The sequence below is a fragment of the Vicugna pacos genome, chromosome 10 (genome assembly GCF_048564905.1).
Source record: "Vicugna pacos chromosome 10, VicPac4, whole genome shotgun sequence".
In the NCBI taxonomy this organism is placed as follows: domain Eukaryota; kingdom Metazoa; phylum Chordata; class Mammalia; order Artiodactyla; family Camelidae; genus Vicugna; species Vicugna pacos.
In genome coordinates, this window is record NC_132996.1 from 23,037,687 (window position 1) to 23,061,415 (window position 23,729).

Below are 23,729 nucleotides of genomic sequence, written 5' to 3' on the forward strand. Positions count from 1 at the left end.
TGTCAGATGGTAAGTGGTGTGAGAGGTGCAATGACTTTCCTGAGTGCACACGGATAATAAATGACGAGTCCTGAATTTGAATCCTGGCTCCAGTCACTCTTGCAAGGATGGGCAAGTACATCGCCTGTCTAGACTCTGTTTTCTCAGCTCTACAATGAGAAACGTGAAAGAGATGATCAGGAAGGTCTCTTCTAACACATCAGGACTAGTGTGTTCCCAAGAATACGTATGTAGGTGGAATACATCAGGCTAGAAAAGCTGGCTGACTAAACGGAGGCAGAGCACTGACGGAGAGAGAACACAGCTTCAGAGCGGCCCGTGTGGCCAGGCTGGACAGAAGATCTCAGACGGTACAGAGTGGAGAGGGTCAGGCTTTGCTGGGGAACCCTTTAGATGGGGGCCATTGGGCAGGTCGTGAGGTGGGGCTAAGGTTCTTTCAAGAGGTAGGATAAAGTGCAGTAGATGCTGGAAAGATCCCCAGTCAGTCAGCACAAGTTAGCAGAGAAAAGTTTTAAGGGTTGGTACAAGTCAGGCATATAAATCTGTTTAAAGTATGTAATGCAAAAGAGTGATTTGCATAACCAGTAGTGGCACAGAGTAGCAAATACTTTCAAGCAGAAAAAGGCCAAAGTTACTTTCTGCCACCTAGATCCCAAATGATTGTTCCAGTTCCTGAACACCAGGGCCATACACTAGCACAAAAAGTTGAAGCTGCAGTTTTTCTTCTTCCTCTGTCTGTTTGTATAATACACATTGAAGAGCAAATCTGGCTTCACTTCTGGCGTTCTTTTTTTTTTAAGTTTTTGAAAATTTTAAATGAACAGATGAGAAGGCTATGGAATCAAAGTAGGAGGGCTGCCAGCTAAGGCAGGTGAGTCCTCCAAGGGAATGAACCGAGCCTTGGGGTGCACCCTGGACTGACCAACTAGAGAGCCCCAGTCCCTCCAGTCCTCGGTTTGCTAGCCATATCCTTGTCGAAGTCAAGTAGCTCAGAGTTCTTTGGTATCTCCCTCCCTTTCAGTTACAGAAACCCACCAGTTTTTTCATTCAGTAAACAATTTCTCAAGAGCTTACTCTGCACCATGCATTCAAATTCCAGGACAAACCCCTGTGTTGGCAGAGGTTTTCTTTCACCCGCGGAGAAATGAGCATCACCCATGCCAGTGTTGGCAGTACAACAGTGAGGGAGGTGTGGTCCCCATCATCAAGGAGCTTATGGTCCGCTGGGGGAGAAAGACTGCCCGGATGGTGTGACGGCACTGAGAGTCTTTGCAGAGACAGCCGAGGGGATGCGAGTGCAGGTGGATCCTGAGGCGGTTTTCAGGTGAACAGATGGAAGGTTCCATGTAGAGGGAACGATTCAGAAATCAGTACAGGCATTGCATGAGCTCCCTTTGGATTCTGAAGCCATGCGTAGAAGGGCTGCTTTGCTGGATTGAGTAGCACCAGGTTGAAACCATTATACATTCCACCTGACACCTGATTGGGGGAAAACTTAAAGCCTGTGTGGGCAGATGAGCAAGCCAAGGTCCAAAGAGGTCAGGAGGCTCTCCCAGGTCATACAAGTAGCCGCCAGATTCGAAAGTGGGAACTGACTCCCTGCCCAGGGCTCTTTCTACCACCACCCCTCCGTCCACTTCTCCCCGACTGGCAGCTGAGGTGAAGTTTCTTATTTGCTTGGTTCTATTTCACGGTGATTTTGTCTCTCCATCAGTTTCCTCCCTTGATCCCAGACCTGGCCACTGTCCCCAGGAAGCCGTCAGGCGGATCCTCCCCGCCACTGGCGCCAGCTGGGGCACCTCAGTCAGGCCCTGAGTGTCTGGTTGGACCAAGGCCAGCATGTTTGACGCCCCCCTTGGCCTGGCACGAGCACGCCTCCTGGCAGAGTTCGCCCAGCCTAATCGCTTGTTTTCTATCCCGGCTGCCTGACATATGCCAAACCCATGTGTTGACTCATTGGTGTCAGAGACAACTACACTCAGGCGTTTCAAATTGCCTTTGGTGAGCTCCAGCCAGCAACTGGGACTGTAATTCGTGTATTTCTGTAACCCCAGCACTTAACACAGTGCCTGGCTTAGAGTGGGTGCCCCATTTTTTAAGTTAAGTGAATTTTAGTGACTGCAGGTACATAACACAGTAGTAAGAGGAAGGACTTGGAAGTCAGGAGAACTGGCTTTGAACGTCAGCTCAGCCCATTGGGTTCCTTGTTATATGTCCTTGAGCAAGTCTGACTCTCAGTTTCAGTTACTTGATCATTTCTCACGTAGCAAACATTCAGGGAGCAAGATCCCATGCTCACCCAGTTTTGGAGATGGAAGCACACGAGATAGCTATGCAAATGTGAAGGAGATCACTAGATGACAATCACATTAGAGAGAGATATTTGGAAGGTTTAGAGGAACCCAGGGAAGGGTGATTGATTTTGCCACGAAGAGTTGGTGACAGCCTCCCTGAGGTGATGACAGCTTAGACGGGACCCTGAGGATGAGTAGAAAACAACACCCCAACACCCCATTCTGCCAAGACAGTGACCAAGGAGAAGCAAAACATGTCAAATACAGGACTGGTGATGAGACGATCCTATGAACCAGCTGGGAAGCCAGGTTGGTGACAGTGATTTGCACCCTGTGTTAGTGATTTCTCACCAAGGCGGTCTTCCATCATGGAATTTCACAGTCAAAGCAGCACCCCTTTCTTAGATGCATTGACCCTTAGTGTGAGGGTCACTGTTCCAGTGGTGGACAGAAGCTGGCTCATCCTGCTTAAAGGAACTGCTTTATTAAATGTTCAAGAATTCTGCAAGTTAGTTCTTAAACACAACTTCTATTAAAAATTAAATTATATAAAATCAAATTAAAAACAAAGGTAATAAATAATCAAAACTCATCACTTCCTAGTTATTTCACTGTGTCTTCCCATCATCTCTACTCTTGAGTTTATTTATCATATCCCTGTGGTGGAAATAATATCATATAATGGTGTCTCACTGACCATTTCTTCCCAACTCTGGGTGCAGTGACATCTCACTGGTAGCGTGAAATCATCCATGGTGGAAGTCTTTACACCACAGAAATAGGTAAATGGTACGAATTAAAGCTGCTTTTTTCTTTTTTTTTTTTTGGAAAGCCAGTTGTTAAATATTCACCAGTGCACCGCTGTGGTATCCATTAAACAAGTGGATGAAGAAAGAAAGCATTTGGGAGCCCAGAACCGACCTCTCTTCAGACTTCCCTGGACAAAAACACATGGCAGGAGACGCATTTCAGAGGCCTCCGCAGAGCAGACTTGCTCACCTCCTTTATTCCAGGGAAGCCTTGATGTTAAACTGGGTTTTCTTGACAACTGAAAGTCATGGTCAAACAGAAGGAGGATGGAAGTGCTTTGCTCCAGGACTTAATTCCTGAGCCAGATGCCTTTTTGGGCAGGAGGTCTCTGTGGCCCACAAGTGTGCAGGGAGTCAACTTAATCTTCTTCAGAATCCAAAGCAATCCACAGGAGCCTGGGCTAAAATCACATCTGCTCCGGCTTGCTGAAGCGGAGGTGACATGATGGCCAAATGGTGCTGATTTAATGTTTCCCAATTATCAGGAAGTCCCTGGGGAGAGATGAATCAGTGGAGGCTGGCCTGTGTGTGTTTGGAGGGCAGCAGCTAGGGCAACCCCCAAAGGAAACCATCCCCAGAGGGCTGGTTATTGTTCAGGCAGAATCTGAAGGCACACATGTCAGGAGGAGGCTGGAGACTGGCCAGCACCAGGAGATGAGATCTGTTAGTAATTCTCTAGAAGGACAAAGTTCCAGCAGTAAGAAATTCAATTTTCCTCCATTAAAGAAAGCATCTCTCAGTACCGGCTGAATACAATTGATGGAATAAACCTTTCCCATTAGCGGGGAGATAATTTCACATAAATATATTGGGAGACCTTCAGAGCAGGACTGCGAGTCTTTGCTGAGCCTCTTCCGCTTAACTTGTTTGCCATGTAATTGCATTTAGACCAAGGGCCTCGGAAGGAAACCACTGACTGAATTAACGTTAACCGGATTGTGTGTGGTGAGGTGAGGCAAGGTGGGGTGCTTGTTGCATTGTGGGTAGTTGTTCCTGCCTTCAGAAAGGACAGGCTGACACCGGTGAGCCCAGCTGCTTACAAGGCTGGTGTTAATTGCTTTTCTCATCAAACAGAGAAAAGTTTATCACTCTAGGAAGGTAGAGATGTAGGTACCTAAGAAAGCAGAGGCTGAGTTAGAGATTTTTTTTTCCACGAATGCCCACAGACCTCATCAGTAGCTCTTCCCCAGGCCAGGAAAAAAGCCTTGTGATATGAAGTGAATAGAGAAAGTTGTCTGGACAACAGCACCTGCATCTTTGCCTCAGATTTCTCTTGTCAACAAGGACTGTCTCCCCAGCGCTCTGGCCCCTTAGGATGTTGACACCAGTGTGCATCTTCACTTCCACCCATTGCCAGTGGTATATAGACTGGCCTAGGGTTGGACCCAGAGTGTGAGGCCTAGGCTCAAGGCCTGGCTCTGCCCCCACCTCCCTGTGCGGCTTGTGGAGCAAATAACTCAGCCTCTACCTATTCTTCCTCTAACTCAGTGATTTTCCAGCTGGCTTTTCTTTGGCTTCTCCAGATACTAAGACTCCACAGAACTGCCTTCAGAACCACCCTGTGGGGAAAGGGACCCCAGCTCTACTTCAAGCAGAGAAGATCTTGTCTTTATTTGTTTTCCACTTTGGCATCCTTATAAAATGTCATCTGCTAAAAAGATTGTGTTTCTGAAATATTTGAAAAAACATCATTCTAGGTGATCTCTGACTGTCTCACTTTTTTTGCTCAATCCACCATTTCTGTTTGTTTGTTTAAATAATAACTTCTTAGGCATTTCCGGGCACTCTAGAGAGGAAAACAGTAGACCTTGACTGCCCTCAAAGAGCTCACGGGCTAGTGAGAGGAGAAACGTGTACAGGGTGGTAGGGTGTCAAGGGCTTTGTGACAGCCTTTGGAAGAGAGAATGACTAATTCTAATTTGGGGCATCAAGAAAGGCTTCAGGAAAGAGGCATCATTTAAAGTTGGGTCTTAAAGGATGAGAATGTTGGGAGACGGGTACAAAAATGACATTTGAGGCAGATGGAAGAATATTGCCGAGACACAGAGGCTTTAAACAACATTTGCCTGGCAAGTTTGGGAAAAGCAGATGGCTTGTTGCCTGGAATATAGAAGGAGAGTTGGGGGTGGATACTGGGAGAGGTGGCAGGTTCCAGAATCCACGCCAAGGGGACACTAGCATCTGCCCTTCTCCTGTCTCCAGTGCCGGGTGAGAGGAAGTGCCCTCCATCCCATTCACTTTCCTGAAAGTCCACTTGCAATGAGACTATAAGTGACAGTTGTCACCACTGCCATGTAGGGAACTCACTCTGTGTGAAGATGAAAAAGAGAGTTTACAGAACTGTGACAGAGCTAGGATTTGAACCCAAGTCGTGCGACTCCAAATTCACATGCGCATGTACCCTGTAGCCTTTGGACCAGCTTTATCACCTCGCAGCATAATAAAGTGTTCTTAGAAGACAGCCTCTAAGTGAGACAGCTGGAAACATCTCCCAATAACGATTCTTTAGAGGATGCTTTGATGACTTAGACTGAGGTGCTATGAACAAAAGAAGGTGGTATTCATCTTGAGTAGCTACCATGAGCCCCTGGGTGCCGAGATACGAGTGACCTGCCTTCTGTCTTCTGACCTCCAGGGGTTCCCTGCCAGCCAGGGTTCTAGCATGAAAAGTAGGTCATGTTGTTCTCTTTTCTACCAACAGGCATGCGTGTGTCATTCGTGGTCAAGTGATGACATCAGATGGGACCCCGCTGGTTGGTGTGAACATCAGTTTCGTCAATAACCCTCTCTTTGGATACACGATCAGCAGGCAAGATGGCAGGTAAGAGGCCCCTTGTGAACCAGGGTTAGTGAAGGCCCTGCCTTCGTGGTCTGGCCCCATCACTGCTGCTGGAATGTCAATGTGCAAAGAGGATGGGACTTGGAGGCAGAGGACTGGAATTCCAGTGCCCAGCTCTGCAGCTCCCTAGCTGTGTGGCCTCGTATCTGACTCTGGCCTAAGTCCCCTCGGCTCTAAATTAAGCAGTTTCTTCTCAGAGTAAGCATGGGGCACCTTGCCCCTGGTGTCCTGTTTCATGGCTTAATGATATAAACTGCTGTCACGTAGACCGTGTTCTACAGACCAGACAGCTCCAGAAGTCTTAGCATTCCTGCTGCCTGGTTTCCGCCAGCAACCACCCAGGTCTACAGAAGCCAGTGGGCAATGATAGAATTCTGACCTTTAGATCCCTGTGCAAACCTTCAGTTCATCAGTCTGAATGAAGTGCAGTTTCTTTAATCACTCTAGCGCCCCCATTTGCTGGCAGTGTGTTCTTGGACAAATGTCCTCACCTGTCTAGGTCTTAGCTTCCTCTGTTAAATGGTCCCAGTACTGTCTGTCTCACACCTGTGTGGGAAGGATTCACTGTGGTGGACGGAGAAGCACCATGCACATAGTAAGTGTCTAATAAATCTTAGTTCCCTGCCCTACTCAGGTCCTCTGCTGTATCTCCAGGTCTAGCACATAGCAAGTATACAAAAAAATTACTAATTTATTAAAATTACAAACTAAGAAGGTGATGATCACAGTGTAAGCCACGAGACTATTTTGGAGAGAAGGGGAGAGGAAGGAGGAAAGTGGAATATTTAGGCTGTCAGTGGTGACAAGTCCTCTATTTTTAATAAAGCCAGGTGGTGGCAGTCCATCTGGCTAAGTGTGGGCCCATAAGGTTGATTTTCACTCTGTGTTGGAAATTGTGCTCCAGCCTGATTGATTTTAGCACCTCTTTAATCCAATCTCAGATGTGAACATGGCCCGGCCGAGGTGATAATGAAGGAGAGGCTCATCTGTTTGTAGACACGTGTGCCTCTCAGACGGGATTGGTAAACTTGGCGCAGGGAGCCCTCTCCCCGCTCTCCCCCTCCCTGTGAATGGGAAGGGTCCCAGCTGGAAGAGCTTGGCGCCCAGTCCCCAGGGATTATCTGCCCGGGCCAGGCCACCAATCCTGGGAAGCACCTCAGTGCAGACTGGCACTACAGCATGGAGCAATCTCCCTCCTGCTGTCTTTACCACCGTCCAGCTCGGGGCTGCCTGCTTTATGGAAATGGCAGGTGTGAGCATCCTAGGCAACAGGTATTCTGAACATTATTACCTGCTGTGCAACAGTCATCAAAAAGAAGCCATGAGGACTGCCTTTTTTTTTTTTTTGGCCATAAAACTTGTCCATCATTCATGTGAGATGGTGAATCGTCCATCCTTTGCCTGCTGTGCTTGGTTAGGGTGGGTCCAGAAAACACACCAGAGCCGAGTCAGTTTGGTGGCCCTTGGGAAAAGCCCACTCAGCACCTCCGGGCTTTGGTTTCTCCTGCTGTGCTGCCCCCACACTCTCTGCTGACCCGTGAGAGCAGCATCCCGGGAGGTTCATGCCAGCCGTATTTCCTGCACCAGGCAGCTACAGCGCACCAGAGCAGCCAGCGTTGCTACACTCTAGAGCCTGAGTTTCAGAACCGGTCCTAGCAACGTATTATGGGACTCAAGTTCTCTTCCCATTTTAGACATTGCATAATGTATGAGAATGTCATTCCTTATTCTCTGAGTGTCTGAAGATCCCTGTCTGTTATGTGTGGATGGGCAGCATCTTGCCCATTTTCCTCCTCCTCATCCCTACCTAACTCACCTTCTTTCTTGCCTCTCATACCCCAGGAGAAACTGTGAGGCTAGAGATATAGCCTGGAGATAACAATGTGTGCAAGTCCAGGGACCATGTCTAATTCATCTTTGTATTCCTCACTTTGCAGGCGGGCACCGTGATACTTGCCCTTGTCCAAACCACCTCCCTTCACACACATTCACACACACACACACACCCCACCCCACAGCCCACACACTGAAATCCCAGACCTCAAGTCTTAACAAGAGCTCATAAACAGAAAACAGTGGCAGAGAAGTTAGCTGAAGAGATCATTAAAAAGATGGAAAATAGAAGTCATGAGGAAAAATTTGAAAAGAGCAGCGGACAAGAGTTCAGTTCAGGCTCGTTGAATTGAAAGATGGGATTATGCAGAGCACGAAGCCCAGGGCTTTTCCCACCCATGACCTCATCCACCTAGTTAGTAACTCTGCCAAGTGATGATGATCATCAGCTTCCTTTCATGTGAGGAGAGGGAGGCCTGGACAGGGGACATGACTCACCTCTGGCATCAGCAACAGTGCTTGGAGTGGCCCTCGCTGTTTGGGCTTCACATGAGAAGCAGGCCTTCCCTTTGAGGTCAGATGCACACCCGTGCCCCTCCAGATGAGCAAGCCAGGCTTTTGGCAAGAGCCAGTCACACCCAGCTCTTGGCAAGGCCAGCCGCCCCCAGCTTGCTCACAGCCTTGAGAATGTGCTTTTCATGTTTGCCTTCACTCCCTCCCCACACTCATCCTTCCATGAAGAGAGCTTGTAACTCAGGCCAAAATTCTGTTTGATGCTTAAAAATGTTCTGTCCAAGTCCGGATGCTGTTCAGTGCTGTGACAGGAAACTTGTTCTCTGGGTACTTTCCCCAAACCCTGGATATTCTCCTGAAAAGCCAAACTTTCAACTCTTAGTTCAAGACAAACACCTTCCCTGGTGTTTCTCTGTCATTATGTATTGAAGGATGATGGTATTCAACTTCTTCTACCCAAAGGGGCTGAGTGAGGAGCAGGGAAAAGGACAGAGGACAGAAGAGTCAGACTTTGGTGCTTGGGGACCCAAATCTGAGGGCACCATCTACCAAGAGCAAGATGTGGCACTAGAACAGGACAGTTCAGTGCACAACCCTTGCAGCTTCTAGAGGAGGGGAGAGCAAGCTGGAACAATGAGGCCAACCCCACAAGGTGTGTTTATCAGGGATGAAGGTGAGGTCCTGCAATGGGGTCTCTAAAACCAACTGCACAGGTAAACGTGAGGTTGACTTTGGTATCGGCCAAAGTCAGAAGGAACTTAGGGTGTTTCATGTACAGCTAATTCAGAAGAAATTGACAGCATCACTCATGCATTCATCCTATAAACTGTAATCATCAGGCACCGGGCTAGGTTCTGAAAGACAGAGGAATCCACGTCCCCGGGCCTGAGAGTAAACGTGTGATTCCAGGGCAGTGTGATGTGGGCTATGAGGAGGAGTGCTTGAGGTGCAGTGGGAACCCAGGGGAGGAACGGGAATTCTGAGTGGGTAAGGACTTAGCAGGAGCCCTCCATCCACAGAAGCAAGATGAAGACAGGCCTTGAAAATGCATCTTAATAGTAATAACTAAAGGACTTTGTCCCAAGAGACATCACCGCCAGGAGGTGGCAGGTAGAGAGGATCACTGTTTCCAAGTCCTGAAGGACTGTCAAAGGCAGAGGAAGACTGCTTAGAAGTCACCCCAGCAGGTGGAACAAGGCCCAGTGGTTGAGGAGCTGTAAGGAGACGGACCTGGGCTCAGTACCCACCCTCCCCCGAAAAAAGTCCTAACAGTCAGAACTAACCAAAGGTAGGACAGTCCTCCTGGGGGCGTAGCGAGCTCCTCGTCACTGGCAATGTGCAAACAGGAACCAAATGGCCCCATCAGGGTGATTCTGCAGGAGGGACTTAAGCATCATGTTTGGGGAGGGGGCCAGGTCGGATGACCACTGAGTTCCCTTCCAGTTGTTCAGCTGTTGCTTGATTTTAAACTTTCCATTCTGGTGGGGTGGGGGAGGGACACTGAATTCTGGTCTGAATTAATCTTCTTGCACATTGAACGTGGAGCGTTAAGTAGCAGCCACACATTTTCTTGGCAAAGCAGACCTAGCCTGCAGTACTAGTGATGTACCTGGGCCTACACCTTGGCCTCCTTTCCCGTCGTCTATAATGTGAGCTCATCTGGCCTCTGATCACGTAGGTGCAGAACTCTTAGATCCGGTGCTCTGTGGGGGTTTGGATGGGCAGGTGCCCTGTCAGGTTTGTCTGCATGTGATGGGAGTTAATTTGCCAGAACCAAAACAGAGCTGCCGGCAAGTTTCTGGCCATCCCCAGAGGGCGATGAACAAAGGCTGGGTGACCAGCTCTCAGGGATACTGCCACAGAGAGCTTATCTCAACTAGGAGGTTGAGACTCAGTCTTCTGGTCCCCCTTTCACTTCTAGGATACAGTGATCCTAATTGTGCCGTCAGTAAACTGCTTAACTAATTTGTAACTCTACGGGCCTGTGTTAAGTGTCACAATCAGATGAAATTGTGTGTAGAAATTGCTGTAGAGTTGTAGAATCTTAATGCTTAAGAATAACCCATTTAGACCTTTGCCTTTTACAGGTGAGCACATTAAGAGTCAGAGAGGCTAAGTGACTTACCCAGGATCACACAGTAGCCCATGGCAGAGCCAGAACTAGGCTTTGGGTTCTAACACAGGGCAGGTTTGTTCTGCTTTATTCTGCTGAACTTTCACTGGGCTTCAGCTCTAAAAGGCCTTAAGTACCAGGAGCACCATAGCAGAGGCTGAGCAGCTGTCCTGTAACTGGCAAATGACTCTCTATAGCAGTGGTTACTAATTTGGCTTTGGCAAATTCTCTGTGGTGAATCACTTTCAAAATACAATGCTTTCTGGAACCTCTGTCCCTCTTTGTGGCTGCAGTCAAGTCTTGCAGGATTTAGAGTCTCCCTCGACAAGTACTCAGATCCTTTGGTGTAATTTTTTTCTCCTTGCCCCCCCTCTCTTTCTCCTCCTCGTGCTGCTGCTCCTCATTTCCTGTGTCCTGCTCCTCCTGCCGCTCCCTCTCCTCTCCTTTTCACCCTCCCCTCCCAAACAGCTTTGACTTGGTCACGAATGGCGGCATCTCCATCATCCTGCGGTTTGAGCGGGCCCCCTTCATCACACAGGAGCACACCCTCTGGCTGCCTTGGGATCGCTTCTTTGTCATGGAAACCATCATCATGCGGCACGAGGAGAATGAGATTCCCAGCTGTGACCTGAGCAACTTTGCCCGCCCCAACCCCGTAGTGTCTCCATCCCCACTCACGTCCTTCGCCAGCTCCTGTGCAGAGAAAGGCCCCATCGTCCCGGAAATCCAGGTATAGTCTGCTTTCTGAACTGCGTTTCTCCATGCTTTGATTTTGTTTGGCCGGGGTGGAGGAGGATCTCAGCGACCGGGGAAGGAGAGAGTCCATCAGCCCATCACCCAGAATCCAGCTGCCAACCCCACAGGCGTGGTGTAGGGCTATGATGGCCACCCCCTTACACACTTAAAACACATGAGCACTGTACACTGCCTGGCACACTCCAGCAGGTAATACATTCCCACTCCCTTTCCACTCTGCCATCCAAGTCCCTTCCACTTCCCTTCTCCCCAGCCTCCAGTGCTCCCCCACTTTCCCTATTCCTGGTAAAAATAGCGCTGTTGACAGTTTCTACCAAGACGAGTAAGACAGAAGGTCCCAAATGTTAGCATCATACTAAGGATTAAATGAGAAAATGTATATGAGATGCTTGGCACAATGTCTGGCTCCTACTCAGTGCTCAATAAACTTTAGCCATTATTATCATTAACATTATTTTACACGCGCTGCCTTCAGGCCAATTAAGGAGTGCCTTGGCTCAAATCTGGACACGCAAGTGCTTTACTTAATTATCACTAAAAGGAAGTAATTTGGAAAAATGCATTCTAATCTGATAGAAATCAAGACAGATGCTTTGCCTAACAAAGCTGTGTGGAGTTGAATTTCTTCTGCCCTCCCGGCCCAATTTCTCATGGCAGAAACGGAGCCTGGCGGGGAAGGGAGATGGCGGCGCAGAAGCTCGGGGAGAAGCCCCTGTCGTCCCACTGGCCTCACGAGAGCTCTGGTGATGACGTGCAGGTTCATGATGGCCGGTGCTGGTGGAGCGGGGCGGGCAGTCCTGTTTGTGTGCAGTTCACGCCTGGCTGAGCAAGCCCATCTCTCCGCTCTGCCCTGCCCAGTGGCTTCAGACGCCAGCCCACAAGCAGGAAACAACCATTTTGGAATTCTCACAAAAGCCCACAGGTTGAAACCTCACTCATTTTCAGAGATTCAGCGCTTGTCTCCTGTCTCAACCGCCAGGCTGACCTTTCTTCAGAGGCGGTTGTCAGTGGAGACAGAGCTTGCTGGAGAGAGGAGCAATTTGATACTTGGCCCTGGTTCAGCTCCAGCACACTTTCCCAGGAGTGGGACTTAGGAACAAATGAGGCTAAAGGTCCCCCTCTCTCTACAGTGCTCCCTGGTCTGGGTGTCTACAAGCTCAACTGGGTCACAAACCTTGCTTATGACCATATTCATGAAATACATGGAAACAAACTGGGGTCTTCCGATTCCTGTCATTAGCTAGCCTTTGCAAATACAGGGTTACGTGCATGTTAAAGAGTATGTTAAGGAAAGTGAGTATCTGTGAGAGTGTCAGGATGGCTCTCGAGCCCTGCTTTGCCTGGAACTTATAAGCTGAAATTTGTGAAAATAGCTTTGATATGGGCCCAATCCCTAAAATTTTGTGTGTTCAGGAGAATGGGGGGCAGGAGTAGAGTTCACAGCCACCTATGACATGGACAGAGAGGAAAAGGCTTTCTTTGTGAAGGCCCAGCTCCCCTGTGAACATGAGTAGAATAATCGTCGTCCTTTTAATGGATACGTTAGCCTCAATTGATTTAATGTCCCCTTCTTGAAACAGAGCCCAGAGCATCAAGCTGATGAAAGTTCTCCACTTTGTTGCCGTGTGCCTGGGCATCTTGGCATTAATTTAAACTTTCCGTCTTGAAGCTGAGTCTGTTGCACCAGGAGACAAAGTGCTGCCTCCCCCAGCACTCCACTCCCGGAGCCCAGCATTGGAGCCCGCAGACTCCTGATCTGTCCTCTTTCTGTGGGTGAGCCCCGACGTGAGCCGCAGGTCCTCGGCCACCTGTGCTCCCAAACCCTGCGTCATGGTTTGGTCAACGTCTCGTAGCCTCTGTTTACCTTCCTGAAACAGATCGTGCTTTAGGAAAGTTGTGAGGGAGAAGCAGTCCTTCTTGCTGAGGCAGCCACCCACACTAGTCCGAGGGGAAGGCCCTGCTTCACAGTGCCCCCTGCTTCCCGCACCGCCGCCAGCAGCAGCACCGCTGCTCAACATTTGCAGTGTACCCGTTATGCACTGGGCACTTCATATAAGTGACCTTACTTTACCGTCACACACTAGTCCAGTGAGGAAACTGAGATCAGAGGTTCCACGAGTTTTCTGGGATGCCAGCTAGTGCAGGAGGGGCGGCGGCATTATGACAAGTATTTTACACACATTGTCTTACCGGGTTCCTGTCAGTAATGCAGTGAGATGAGCATCGTCATCCCTGCTGAAAGGAGGGGGAGCCCGAGGCTCAAGGAGGCAGGGAAGCACCACATGAGAGCTGGCCCCAGAATCCAGGCCTTTGGAGCCTTATTTTTCTCCCAGTTCCTCCCTCCCTTCTCTTCCTTCTCTCCCTCTACCTCTTGCTCCTCTTCACACTCGGCTCCCGCCCTTCTTTCTTCTTCCTCTCCTGGTTCCTGCTCCTCCTGCTCTGCCTCTTGAACACGCGGAGTACCTGCGTACGTGGGGCTGTGGCCTCCTTCCCTCTACCAGGGATTGACTCCATGCCCGTCGCCTGCTGTGCTCTGTCTCTCTAGGCTTTGCAGGAGGAAATCGCCATCTCCGGCTGCAAGTTGAGGCTGAGCTACCTGAGCAGCCGCACCCCTGGCTACAAATCTGTCCTGAGGATCAGCCTCACCCACCCCACCATCCCCTTCAACCTCATGAAGGTCCACCTCATGGTGGCGGTTGAGGGCCGCCTCTTCAGGAAGTGGTTTGCTGCAGCCCCAGACCTGTCCTATTATTTCATCTGGGACAAGACAGATGTCTACAACCAGAAGGTGTTTGGGCTCTCAGAAGCCTTCGGTAAGCCTCCCAGCCGCGGGACTCAACGCCATCCCCAGAGACAATAAGGCAAGGGCGGGATGGGGCTTTTTTCCCACTTCCTTTGTTTCTTCTTCCTCCCTTTCTCTTCTCAGAAATACCTAAGGTCTAGTTGGCCCTCAAGACCTTTCAGTAACCATCCATGACCTAAAAGAATGTATGCAAAGACCTCCATGTGGAAAACTTGACCATTATGAAAAGGGGTTGCAACACCAAAAAGGCCTTTGAAGAGCACTTGGTGGTATGTGATGGGCTGGAGGAGGCTGGTGCCACAGACGTAGAGCCACGTGGACATGGCCCTGCCCCTGCCACACCCCCGTGCCTCACTCCCTGGCCATCAGGCCTGAACTCACACATAAAAAGATGGGAGTCTGGAGCTTCTGGGTTTCTTGAGATTTATTGAGGTGCAGGAGCTAAGATTCTTTCCTCATCAGACAGCCTTTTTGGACTCTTTACCTCCTTGCCGATAAGAGAGTCTCTTGGCTGATGTGATTGCTGTCTCTTTTCAAGGTGAAGCAGAAGGTGACTACAGCCTCACCTGGAGTCCCAGCCCCATCAGACCTTGGGCTTCCAGGGCCTGACTGCGCTCAGTCAGCTTCAGGATTAGAGCCGGCTCCCAGGAAGGGTTCAGAGCTGGCCTGTGAGCAGCCCTAACCCCTGCAGAGCTTATCCTCCAAGCACTTAGAGTAGCAGCCCAGGAAATCCCTTCTCATCTTGAACCTTACTCCAGTTTCATTCCATTTCTAGATTCAGCAAAGGCAGAATGAGAAAACAGAGAAGTAGTAATGTAAGAAGAAAGGGAGGGAGGAAGGGAGAGGGGGATGAAAGGAAGGGAGGGAGGCAGGCAGACAGGCAATAAGAGAATGTCCGTCCACTGAGCACTTGCTCTGGGCAGTGTGCTCCCTGCATATTGGTATCTCGTTTAATCCTCACAGCCACCCTGTGAGTCAGAAATTATCCTCAAATTCTGCATGAGGAAGCTGAGGCCCAGAGCGGTGAAGTGATTTCCCAAGGATGCACAGGGAAGGAACTGAGCTGGATTTACTCCTGATCTCCCCTGTAATTTTGCATTCCCCTCCTACCTGACAAGGACACATTGGGAGCAAAAATGCCATCCCTCACTGTTCACGGTCCCTTCTGTGAACCAAATTTCTATGGTCTCTTCAAAAACAGTGAAGCCTTACAACCTCTTCAGATGAAATGAGCACATTTAGTGCCCAGAGCCAGTTAAAATGGGGAGTGTCTTTACAGGGACTGAGGTTTACTTTCCTGAAATGACAAGGGACCAGTAGGAGGCATAGTGGCTGCTTGAAGGACTCAAGGTCACAGGGAAGAGGTCACAGGGACATCTGCCAGCCTCATTCCCTCCTGCCATAGATGGCCAGCAATCTTTTATGGCACCTAAAGGAAACTTTAAGGGGCTGCCAATTGCTAATTCATATCTTGAGCATGTGGTAGAATATTACCCCGTGGAAATGGTCTGCACAGAAAGATACTTGGAAGAAATGGCTTTCCCGTCTCTGCCAGTTCCCCTCCATACAGCAGTCATAGGGCTTTTCACAAACCCAGCCTCAGGGTGCCTGCCATGGTGAGTCTGCATCTCAGTGACCCTCTCAGGAGGCCTAGATTTGTGAAATAAAAGTGAAACTGGGGATTTTCAAGTTTTGAGGCCACAGAGCCACTTCCAGATTTCAGAGTACCCTAACTGAGCTCCTTTTCTATGTATGGATTTTTTTCCTTTATTAAAGTTATACCATGTTCATTAATAAAAATGTGATAAATGAACAAAACAATAGAAATAAAGTCATACATATTCCTATAAATAAATATAACTATTTATTAACATTAACATTTATTTTCTTTTTTCATGTATATTTTTTAACAAAGAATAATACTGTATATAACCAGTGTTTTCAACTCAGCATTACCCCACAAGCACTTACCATGTCACCCCACGATCTTCATAACCATAATTTCCAGTGGCTGCATTCCTGGAGTGGATACATTGGGTTTGTTCAACCTCTTACCCCTTTTGGACCTTTAGATTACTTTCAATTTTCCACTATTACTACTAATGCTACAGTGAAGACTTTAGTGCCCGAAGTATTTTCTGTACTAAAATTATTTCCCTGGAATTGATTCTCCCAGGTCCTTCTCAAAGTATTCAGAGCATTTGTTTAATATTTCCTGGTAATAAACGATAGCTCTTCAAAAAAAAAAAGATGTTAGGCTTGGCCTCTCTATGTATGTGTTACACATAGATCTGGTTCCCACTTCAAAATCTGGTCCTTCTTCCTTTTCTACAGAAGACAAGAGGGGGCCTTGCTTGTAGATCTAAGGCCAAGGAAGAGGCTTTGCTTACCTGTTCATTTTCTGCCTTTTGTTTTCTACAGTTTCTGTGGGTTATGAGTATGAATCTTGCCCAGATCTGATCCTGTGGGAAAAAAGAACAGCAGTGCTGCAGGGCTATGAAATTGATGCTTCTAAGCTGGGAGGATGGAGCTTGGACAAACATCACGCCCTCAACATCCAAAGTGGTGAGTGGACTTCCAGGAGCCAGGCGACGGGTGTGGCCCATGTCCCATATGCTTTGTGCCCTGCCGGACAGAAAACACACACTTCCAGTTACACAGGCTCACGTGTGATCAGTTGGTCAGAAAGACTAATCACAAATATTCCTTGGGTACCTGCTCTGTGCTTGTCACTGCCAGGCACTGGGGATGCAGAAATGAAAGGCCTCAAGGGTTTACACTCTGGGCAGAGACCAGCACTTCCCAGGTGACTTCCATGCTGTGCCATGGACAGTGCTGTCACCGAGGGAAGCTGGGGACACCATGAGGACGTGGAAGAGGAGCACATGACTCAGCGTCTCGGTTCAGCAAGGTGTCTCTTTGGAGAGAACCTCCGAACTGAGTCTCAAAGGGTCTGTAGGATTAGCCCTGTGTATCAAGTAGGGAGAACATTCTTGGCAGAGGGCACAGCATGTGCCAAAGCACTGAAGCCTGAAAGAAGAGTAATTGGAGAGAGGGTTCAGTGTGGTTTGAGCAGAGGGTGAAATGAAGGGAATAACAGAAGCCTGAGCTGGGGGCTTGAGCAGCTGGGGCTCCAGGTAAGAAGATTAGGACTTTTCAACTCCATCCAGAGGCAAATGTCAAGCCTCTGGAAGGTTTAAAGCATGCGAGTGACACATCAGATCAGAATTTTAGATAGCTCCCTCTGACTGTGTTCTGGGATGGGATGAGTAAAACTGGTCGCAATATCAGATTGCTCCTGCCTAATCTGTAGCTGCAGTGAATGCCTTTCAAAGCCACTGCATGGTTTGTTTGCGGGGCAGGGAATTGACAAACTAATTCTAAAATGTATGAGAGAATAAAGATTTGTAAATAGCTAAGGCAGTCTTTAAAGTAAGAACAACAACAACAAAAAGGCACTTGCCAAATGGTAAGCTATCTTAGACGAGCCATAATACCTAAAACTGTGGGCTGCCACAGAAACAGATAAAGAGATTCCATGGGATAGAACAGGGAGTCCAGAAACTGACCTGTGAGTAGTAGTTAGGGCTAGGGCTGGCCAGGAGTGTCAGAAAAGTCAAAATAGTGGAACTGCAAACAAGTTAAAAGTTTGTTTCTCACTTCCCTGAAAGGCTGGAGGTAGGTGATCTAGGGCTGATTTAGACCTCTGCAGGGTTGCTCTACTCAGGACTTCATCCCCAGGGTCATTGGCCCAAAGTGACTGCTTCAGCTCCAGCCTTCACATCTACTTTCTAGCCTGCAAAAGGGAGGAAAAGCCCTTCCACTCTAAGGACACCTCCCAGCAGCTGCCTACACCACTTCCACTTCCATGCCACTAGACAGAACTTAGCCCCCTGCCAAGTGCAGCTGCACGTGGAGCTGGGGGTTGTAGTCCCAGACGGTCATGTATGGAAAAACTAAACATCATGGACTCTGTAACTACAGGAGAAGGACAGGGTGGATAGGATGGATTTCCATGGATAACTACAGGCTTCTGTCACATACCATGTGTACATTACGAACCTGGTATATAATAGAGGTAGCATCACGTATCAGTGGAGGGTGGCTAGGTGTTTTGGAAATTGGTATTGAGAGAAATTGGCTCAATCTGTGGAAAACAACACAATTAAATTCACACTATATACAAAATAAGTAAAAATCTAAATTTGAAAGATAATACTTTAAAGTTAATAGAAGAAAATTACAGAATATCTTTATGATCTCAGAGAAGCATTTCCTAAAACCTAAAAATGCACAAACATTAGAGTAGAAAAATGATTGATTAGGCTTCATAAAAATGAGAGGGGTCTGTTCAATAAAGGACAAAGCTAATAGATGACAGCCTGGGAGAAGATTCTTGTGACCATAAAAACACAAAAGTCATTGGAGCTTCAATATGGAAAGGATGAGGCCTGAGGCAGGGAGTCCAATTAGGAGGCTGCAGCCTCCTAATTGGAGATAAAGGATGATCTGGGCCTGAAAAGAGGCATTATGATATGAGATATAGCTCACACATCATAGAGGCCAACCCCATCATGTTGCTGGTGGGGAAACTGAGGCCCAGGGGCAGTTAAAGCAGTGAAGAGACCCATGCAAGATAGGCATCGCCCATTAGTCCCAAAATCAATGAAAAACTCATGTCTCCTAACTCTACCTTGATGAGAAGAGACTGAGTTTCCCTCGTGCATTTCTCTGAACATTTTTTGGCATCCACTATGCGTCAGGTTCTGTGCTAGGCACTGGGGATGCAGAAGAGAAAAGGCCATCTCCACATGTGAAATGGCATCACTCTAAAGAGAGAAATCTAAGTGCAGTGAAGAGTCCTGTGCTGTGACAGGGACCTGGACTTGGTACTGTTTGAGAGGCAGTGGAGCTGACTGCTTCAGGGCCTAGACTCAGGAGCACTTTTCCTGTCATCTGTGTGAAGTTAGGGGTCCCCTGTTAATCGGGGGGGATAATGGCATCTGTTATACAGAGCTGTTGTGGGGATTCAGCCAGCAAAGCAGTGTGGCCTATCCAGGACAGCCTGTGTTTCATAATGGGGTGAGGCAGCCTTGGGAGACGGGTCTGGAAATGGCAGGCAGAGATCTGGCAAGATTCCTTGCAAAATCAAGGTGACCCTGGCGTCAGCCCAGGGGAGGGCCACCTCCTGCTCCGATGGTGATTCTGTCCTTCTGCCCTCGTCCCAGGCATCCTGCACAAAGGGAACGGGGAGAACCAGTTTGTGTCTCAGCAGCCACCTGTCATCGGGAGCATCATGGGCAACGGGCGCCGCAGAAGCATCTCCTGCCCCAGCTGCAACGGCCTTGCCGACGGCAACAAGCTTCTGGCCCCCGTGGCCCTCGCGTGCGGCTCCGACGGGAGCCTCTACGTGGGCGATTTCAACTACATCCGCCGGATCTTCCCATCTGGGAACGTCACCAACATCCTGGAGTTGAGGTATGTAAGGGGGGCCCACCTCGCGTTACTAATATGCCCCTTTGCCACCCAGTGGGCCCAGAGAAGGGGACAGGACGGGGCCTCGCCTGCCACTTCCCAGAGGCTAACCTGCAGCTGGGGGCTCTGGGGAAGCAGCGCTGCTCTCCACGGGGCACTGCAGTGAGGTCATAGCACCCCTGGGACAGGGAGACATCCTTGGCGTCCAGGTGATGCAGAAGGCTGCCAGCAACCAAGAATTAGACTCCTTGGAAGCCCTTACATCCTTCTTTCTGTTTCCCAGCACCAAGCTGATTAGAACTAGTCATATGAGTTTTGTGAATAAGGACAAGGGAGGCATCACACACTAAGTCCCTATGCCAGTGTTACAGATCGGGCCCTGTAACTTAACACGCGTAAGAGTTAGGAGCAGTTCTCTGCAGCTGCCCAGTACGGGATCGGGCCCACAGGTCGGCATCAGGCAGCGCCTCTCTGCTCCTAAGGTGCAGGGATGCAGCAGAGCCAGCCAAGTCAGCCTTTGCTTTTTCCCCATCCTGACCGTGAGGAATGGAGCACAGCCACACCCACAGCTTGGGGAAGGGCCTGGTGTGTTGCGTATCTCTACACCTGTCTAAACCAGACCTTTTTAGACCCACAGTGCTGTCATAGCTTGGGTAACAGAGAAGCTGTGGTTAGAGATGGGGAGCCCCACTCTCCCTTTCAGAGAAGTTGCACCAAGTTGTTTTAGGGAATTATTTTAGGGAATAGAGCCTGCCCCATCTCTTGGGCTTGGGTCAAGGACAGACCCCTGAGCTGGAAAGCCTTCCTCCACAGTGGCCGGTGGAAAAGGAAATTCACTTTTGTGAGGCCCCTTCTGTTTGCCAAGTGTAAGAGTTCTGTGAGATATTTATTAACTATTGCCGTTGACAAACAAGATAAAGGAGACTCAGGGAATTTAAAGAACCTGCACAAGGTCCAGCTTCTAGAATGGCAGGCCCAAACCCAGAGGCCACCCACAGCTCTGCCTCGCCAAAGAACTGTCGCCCGGCCCGATGACAGCCACTTTGGCTGAATGCCATGTTCAGTTATTCCCTGGAGGGAGGTACCTGCTGAGCATCTCCCTCTGCAGCACATGTGGGAGGAGAGGAAGCCTCGCTGGCTGACCACAGCCATCACGGCCCTCAGGCCGAGAGTATTAGTATCAGCCAAACACACAGGGACAAATGAAGGAGAAGAAAATCAGATGTCAGGCTGAATGAGGACCAGGCCACTGATGGGATAATCTCTGCTTTTTTTTTTCTGTTATGAGTTTGGCCAGCGTAGACATCTGCCAAGAAAGAGGGAACCCTTGAGTGTGTTTGCTTCAGTCATTTGCTCATATTATCTTTCTATCTCCTGTGCTGTGATGGAAAGAGCTGTGGACTAGGGGGTCCTTGGCAAAGAAACTAAAGCTGTACCACTCTGAGCAAGACATGTACCCTCTCTGGCCCTGCATTTTCACATCCTTCAATAAGAGGTCCCATTTTCCCCATCTCCCTCCCCCAGCTGCAGGGAGATCGTGGAAGACAGTGGGTGAGGAAGGAAGGAATAACTTAAATTTGGAAAGAAAAATAAATTTATATATATTATCATCTTGATATATTTTCTTCTTCCAACCTTCTTTCTCAGGCCTGTTTCTCTACATCACCCCCCACCTTCTAACCAGAGCTTATCTCCAATTCTGTATTGTATCATGAGGAGGATGGTGGTGGGCTGCGCAGGTTTGCGTAGCTCTCTGTAGGGCAGCGTGCACACAGAGATGTAGCAGTGAGCGTGTGTATCTCTGGGAACGTGTCGCTGTACAGGGGAGGGAGTCAGCTGTTCCAACCTGTGTCAACCTCATCTTCTTCCCCTGAAGTCAGCAATGTTGATGCAGGTGAAACCGTGCCTCTTCTGTGATATGTAGCCGCTTCTAAGTGAGCTCACTGACAAGTAATATCCAATATGAAATATATCAGTGTCAGAGCTGCTAAGTCTTTATTTATTATAGTATTGTGCTGTACCATTGCTGTCAAGTTTTCAGGCTGCTAATAATGCTTCTAACCCTGCTGCTAACACTTCATTCTTTCTTCTATTCCCTGCTCTCCTGTCTTCTGTCAGAAATAAAGATTTCAGACATAGGTAAGCCAACCAGTGGAGAATTTCCTGTCTCTCCTCTGCCTTGTTGCATGTTGTATGGTAAGCTGCACGTGTCAGTTTCAGCTCGCTCGATGGCAAACGAGTCCTGCGTGATTGGAACTGGTTGGGGGTGATCAGCTATGATGAGAGAAAGTCATTAATAACGGTGGGGGTGGGTGGTGAGAGCCTGAATTCCTTTCATCTCTAGCAAGGTGCAGCAGTTACATTGGTAGTTTGTGGACATGACAGACTGAGTAATAGGGGGAAATTTTAACCTTGGCATAGTAATTTGAACACCCCAGTCTGCTTATCCTTAGAGTGAGTAAGGATTATCCTAACCTTGTTGAGTGACTTGGAGAGTCAACAGTGGGAAGTCCTGAGAACATCTCGATCAGGCAAAGAACCTGGGAGAAGACAGGTTTCAGATTTGTACCCCTGTGGGCATTGCAGGAACCTCGACTTTGGTGGCTGGAATGCGAGGGGACCCCATCAGAGGGTCTGCCAGCAAGGACAGAATAAGGTATTCATGATACATCCAATTTACAGATGAGAAAACTGAGGCTCCCCAATTGTATGACCTTGAAAATTTTTCCTTCATTTCTCTGAGCTTTAGTTTCTAACTTGAGGTTAATAAAATCTCCCTTGGAGGTTGCTATAAGGGTTACAGAGGACTTTGTGTCTAGCACTGTGCCAGGCACAGGGAGGAGCTTCAGAAAAGGTGGTAATAGTAATAATAAAAAATCATTACTGTTATTATCATCATCATAACAATTAGATGATGGTGATAATGATGATGATGTCTCCATCTTTCCCAAAAAGAATTCAGTTCCCTTACAACCAAAGACACATGTATTAAAGTAAACTAAACAGAATTTGGAAACAAAAAAAAAAAGGAGGAAACACATACATGTGATTACACATCACATTAGACTCTGAGCTTCCTGGGAGCCAGAATAACAGGGAGACAATTGTTTTCATGGTTTACATTATCAAAAATGGGGAACTATCCCCATTTCTCAGAGGAGGGATATTTTTTCTCAAAACTGAAATTGGAAAGAGATTTTCAGTGAGTTTTGTATGGGTGATATGGAACTATGAATTGATATGTGTCTTCACGTCCAGTTTTATAGAAAACACAGAAGTACATTTCACGTGAGGATCTTGGATGAAAATCTAGCCTTTCACATTAAAACTCCAGTCAGTGGTGGTAACTACCCAGGACACAGCCGGGATACGGAGGGACCTAGCTGAGAAGAGTCAGGAGCCAGGGTGCTTGTCCAGCTTTGCTGTGCATTCATCATGTGGCCTTGGGCTGGTCACCTTGCTTTTCTGGTTTCCAATTGCATCATCTGTAAATTGAGAGAGTTGTGGTTTTGGTACCTTTTGTCTTTGATGGTTAGCAATCTTTTGATGTGCCCATGGTATGACTTCAGAGCTGCCTCCCTGCCCTCTCTCAATTCATTGTTTTCTCAGGTGCTCAAAACTATTTAGAAAGTGAGCCAAAGTGGAAGGGAAAAGTGAAATTCCTTCTGCCATCCAGTTTTCAAAGACAATCAGGAGGGAGAAGCCTTGGGCTCCAGCTCTGATTTTAATTGGCTGCTGGATATTGGCAAATCCCTTCCTCTCGCAGAGCCTTAGTGTCCTTATCAGTAAATCCCAGAAGTGGATAAAGAAATTCTCAAATTTCGTTGTTTGTCCATTAGCATTTACTGTTCAGCTGTTCCCAGGAATAGCATTTGACTCCAGGCCAGTGCCCTTACCCTGTGTGTGTGTCCCTCAGGGCAGACGCATCTCTTTCTTTGGCCTTTACAGCCTCAGTGCATCCCACCATGCTGGGCGTGCTCAGCACAGAGACTCCCAGTCCTTTGGACATCTTCCTCCCTGGATCCCTTCAGGGAACACGGATCCTCACCTCTTCCCAGACATCTCCCCTAGGGTCGTGGAGGGATGTTTGAGGCCTGCTGTTCAGAAGTACATCTGCACTCAAATCTCCATCAGACTCAGCTACACAGACTGTTTTAACTCTAAGAGCCCTTAATTGCCTCAGAAAATAGGTTAGGCAGACAGTATTAAGTGTGACATACTCGTCTTTTCCATTGTGCAGTCACATAAAAATGACACGTTAAAATGGTCACATTAAAGTGACCAGCTACCATTA

The 23,729-nt window shown here is 48.3% G+C and overlaps 1 protein-coding gene across 3 annotated transcripts in view; it reads left to right on the forward strand.

The window, feature by feature from the left end:
• Window positions 1-23,729, forward strand: part of TENM4 (teneurin transmembrane protein 4) — a 709,295-nt gene that overhangs the window by 637,704 nt on the left and 47,862 nt on the right. For all 3 annotated transcript variants that reach the window (XM_072969126.1, XM_072969128.1, XM_072969127.1), the window contains 5 exons: window positions 5,805-5,924; window positions 10,870-11,131; window positions 13,703-13,970; window positions 16,382-16,525; window positions 19,189-19,438. In XM_072969126.1, coding sequence (XP_072825227.1) covers window positions 5,805-5,924; window positions 10,870-11,131; window positions 13,703-13,970; window positions 16,382-16,525; window positions 19,189-19,438 — 1,044 coding nt within the window. The remainder of the gene's footprint in view (window positions 1-5,804; window positions 5,925-10,869; window positions 11,132-13,702; window positions 13,971-16,381; window positions 16,526-19,188; window positions 19,439-23,729) is intronic.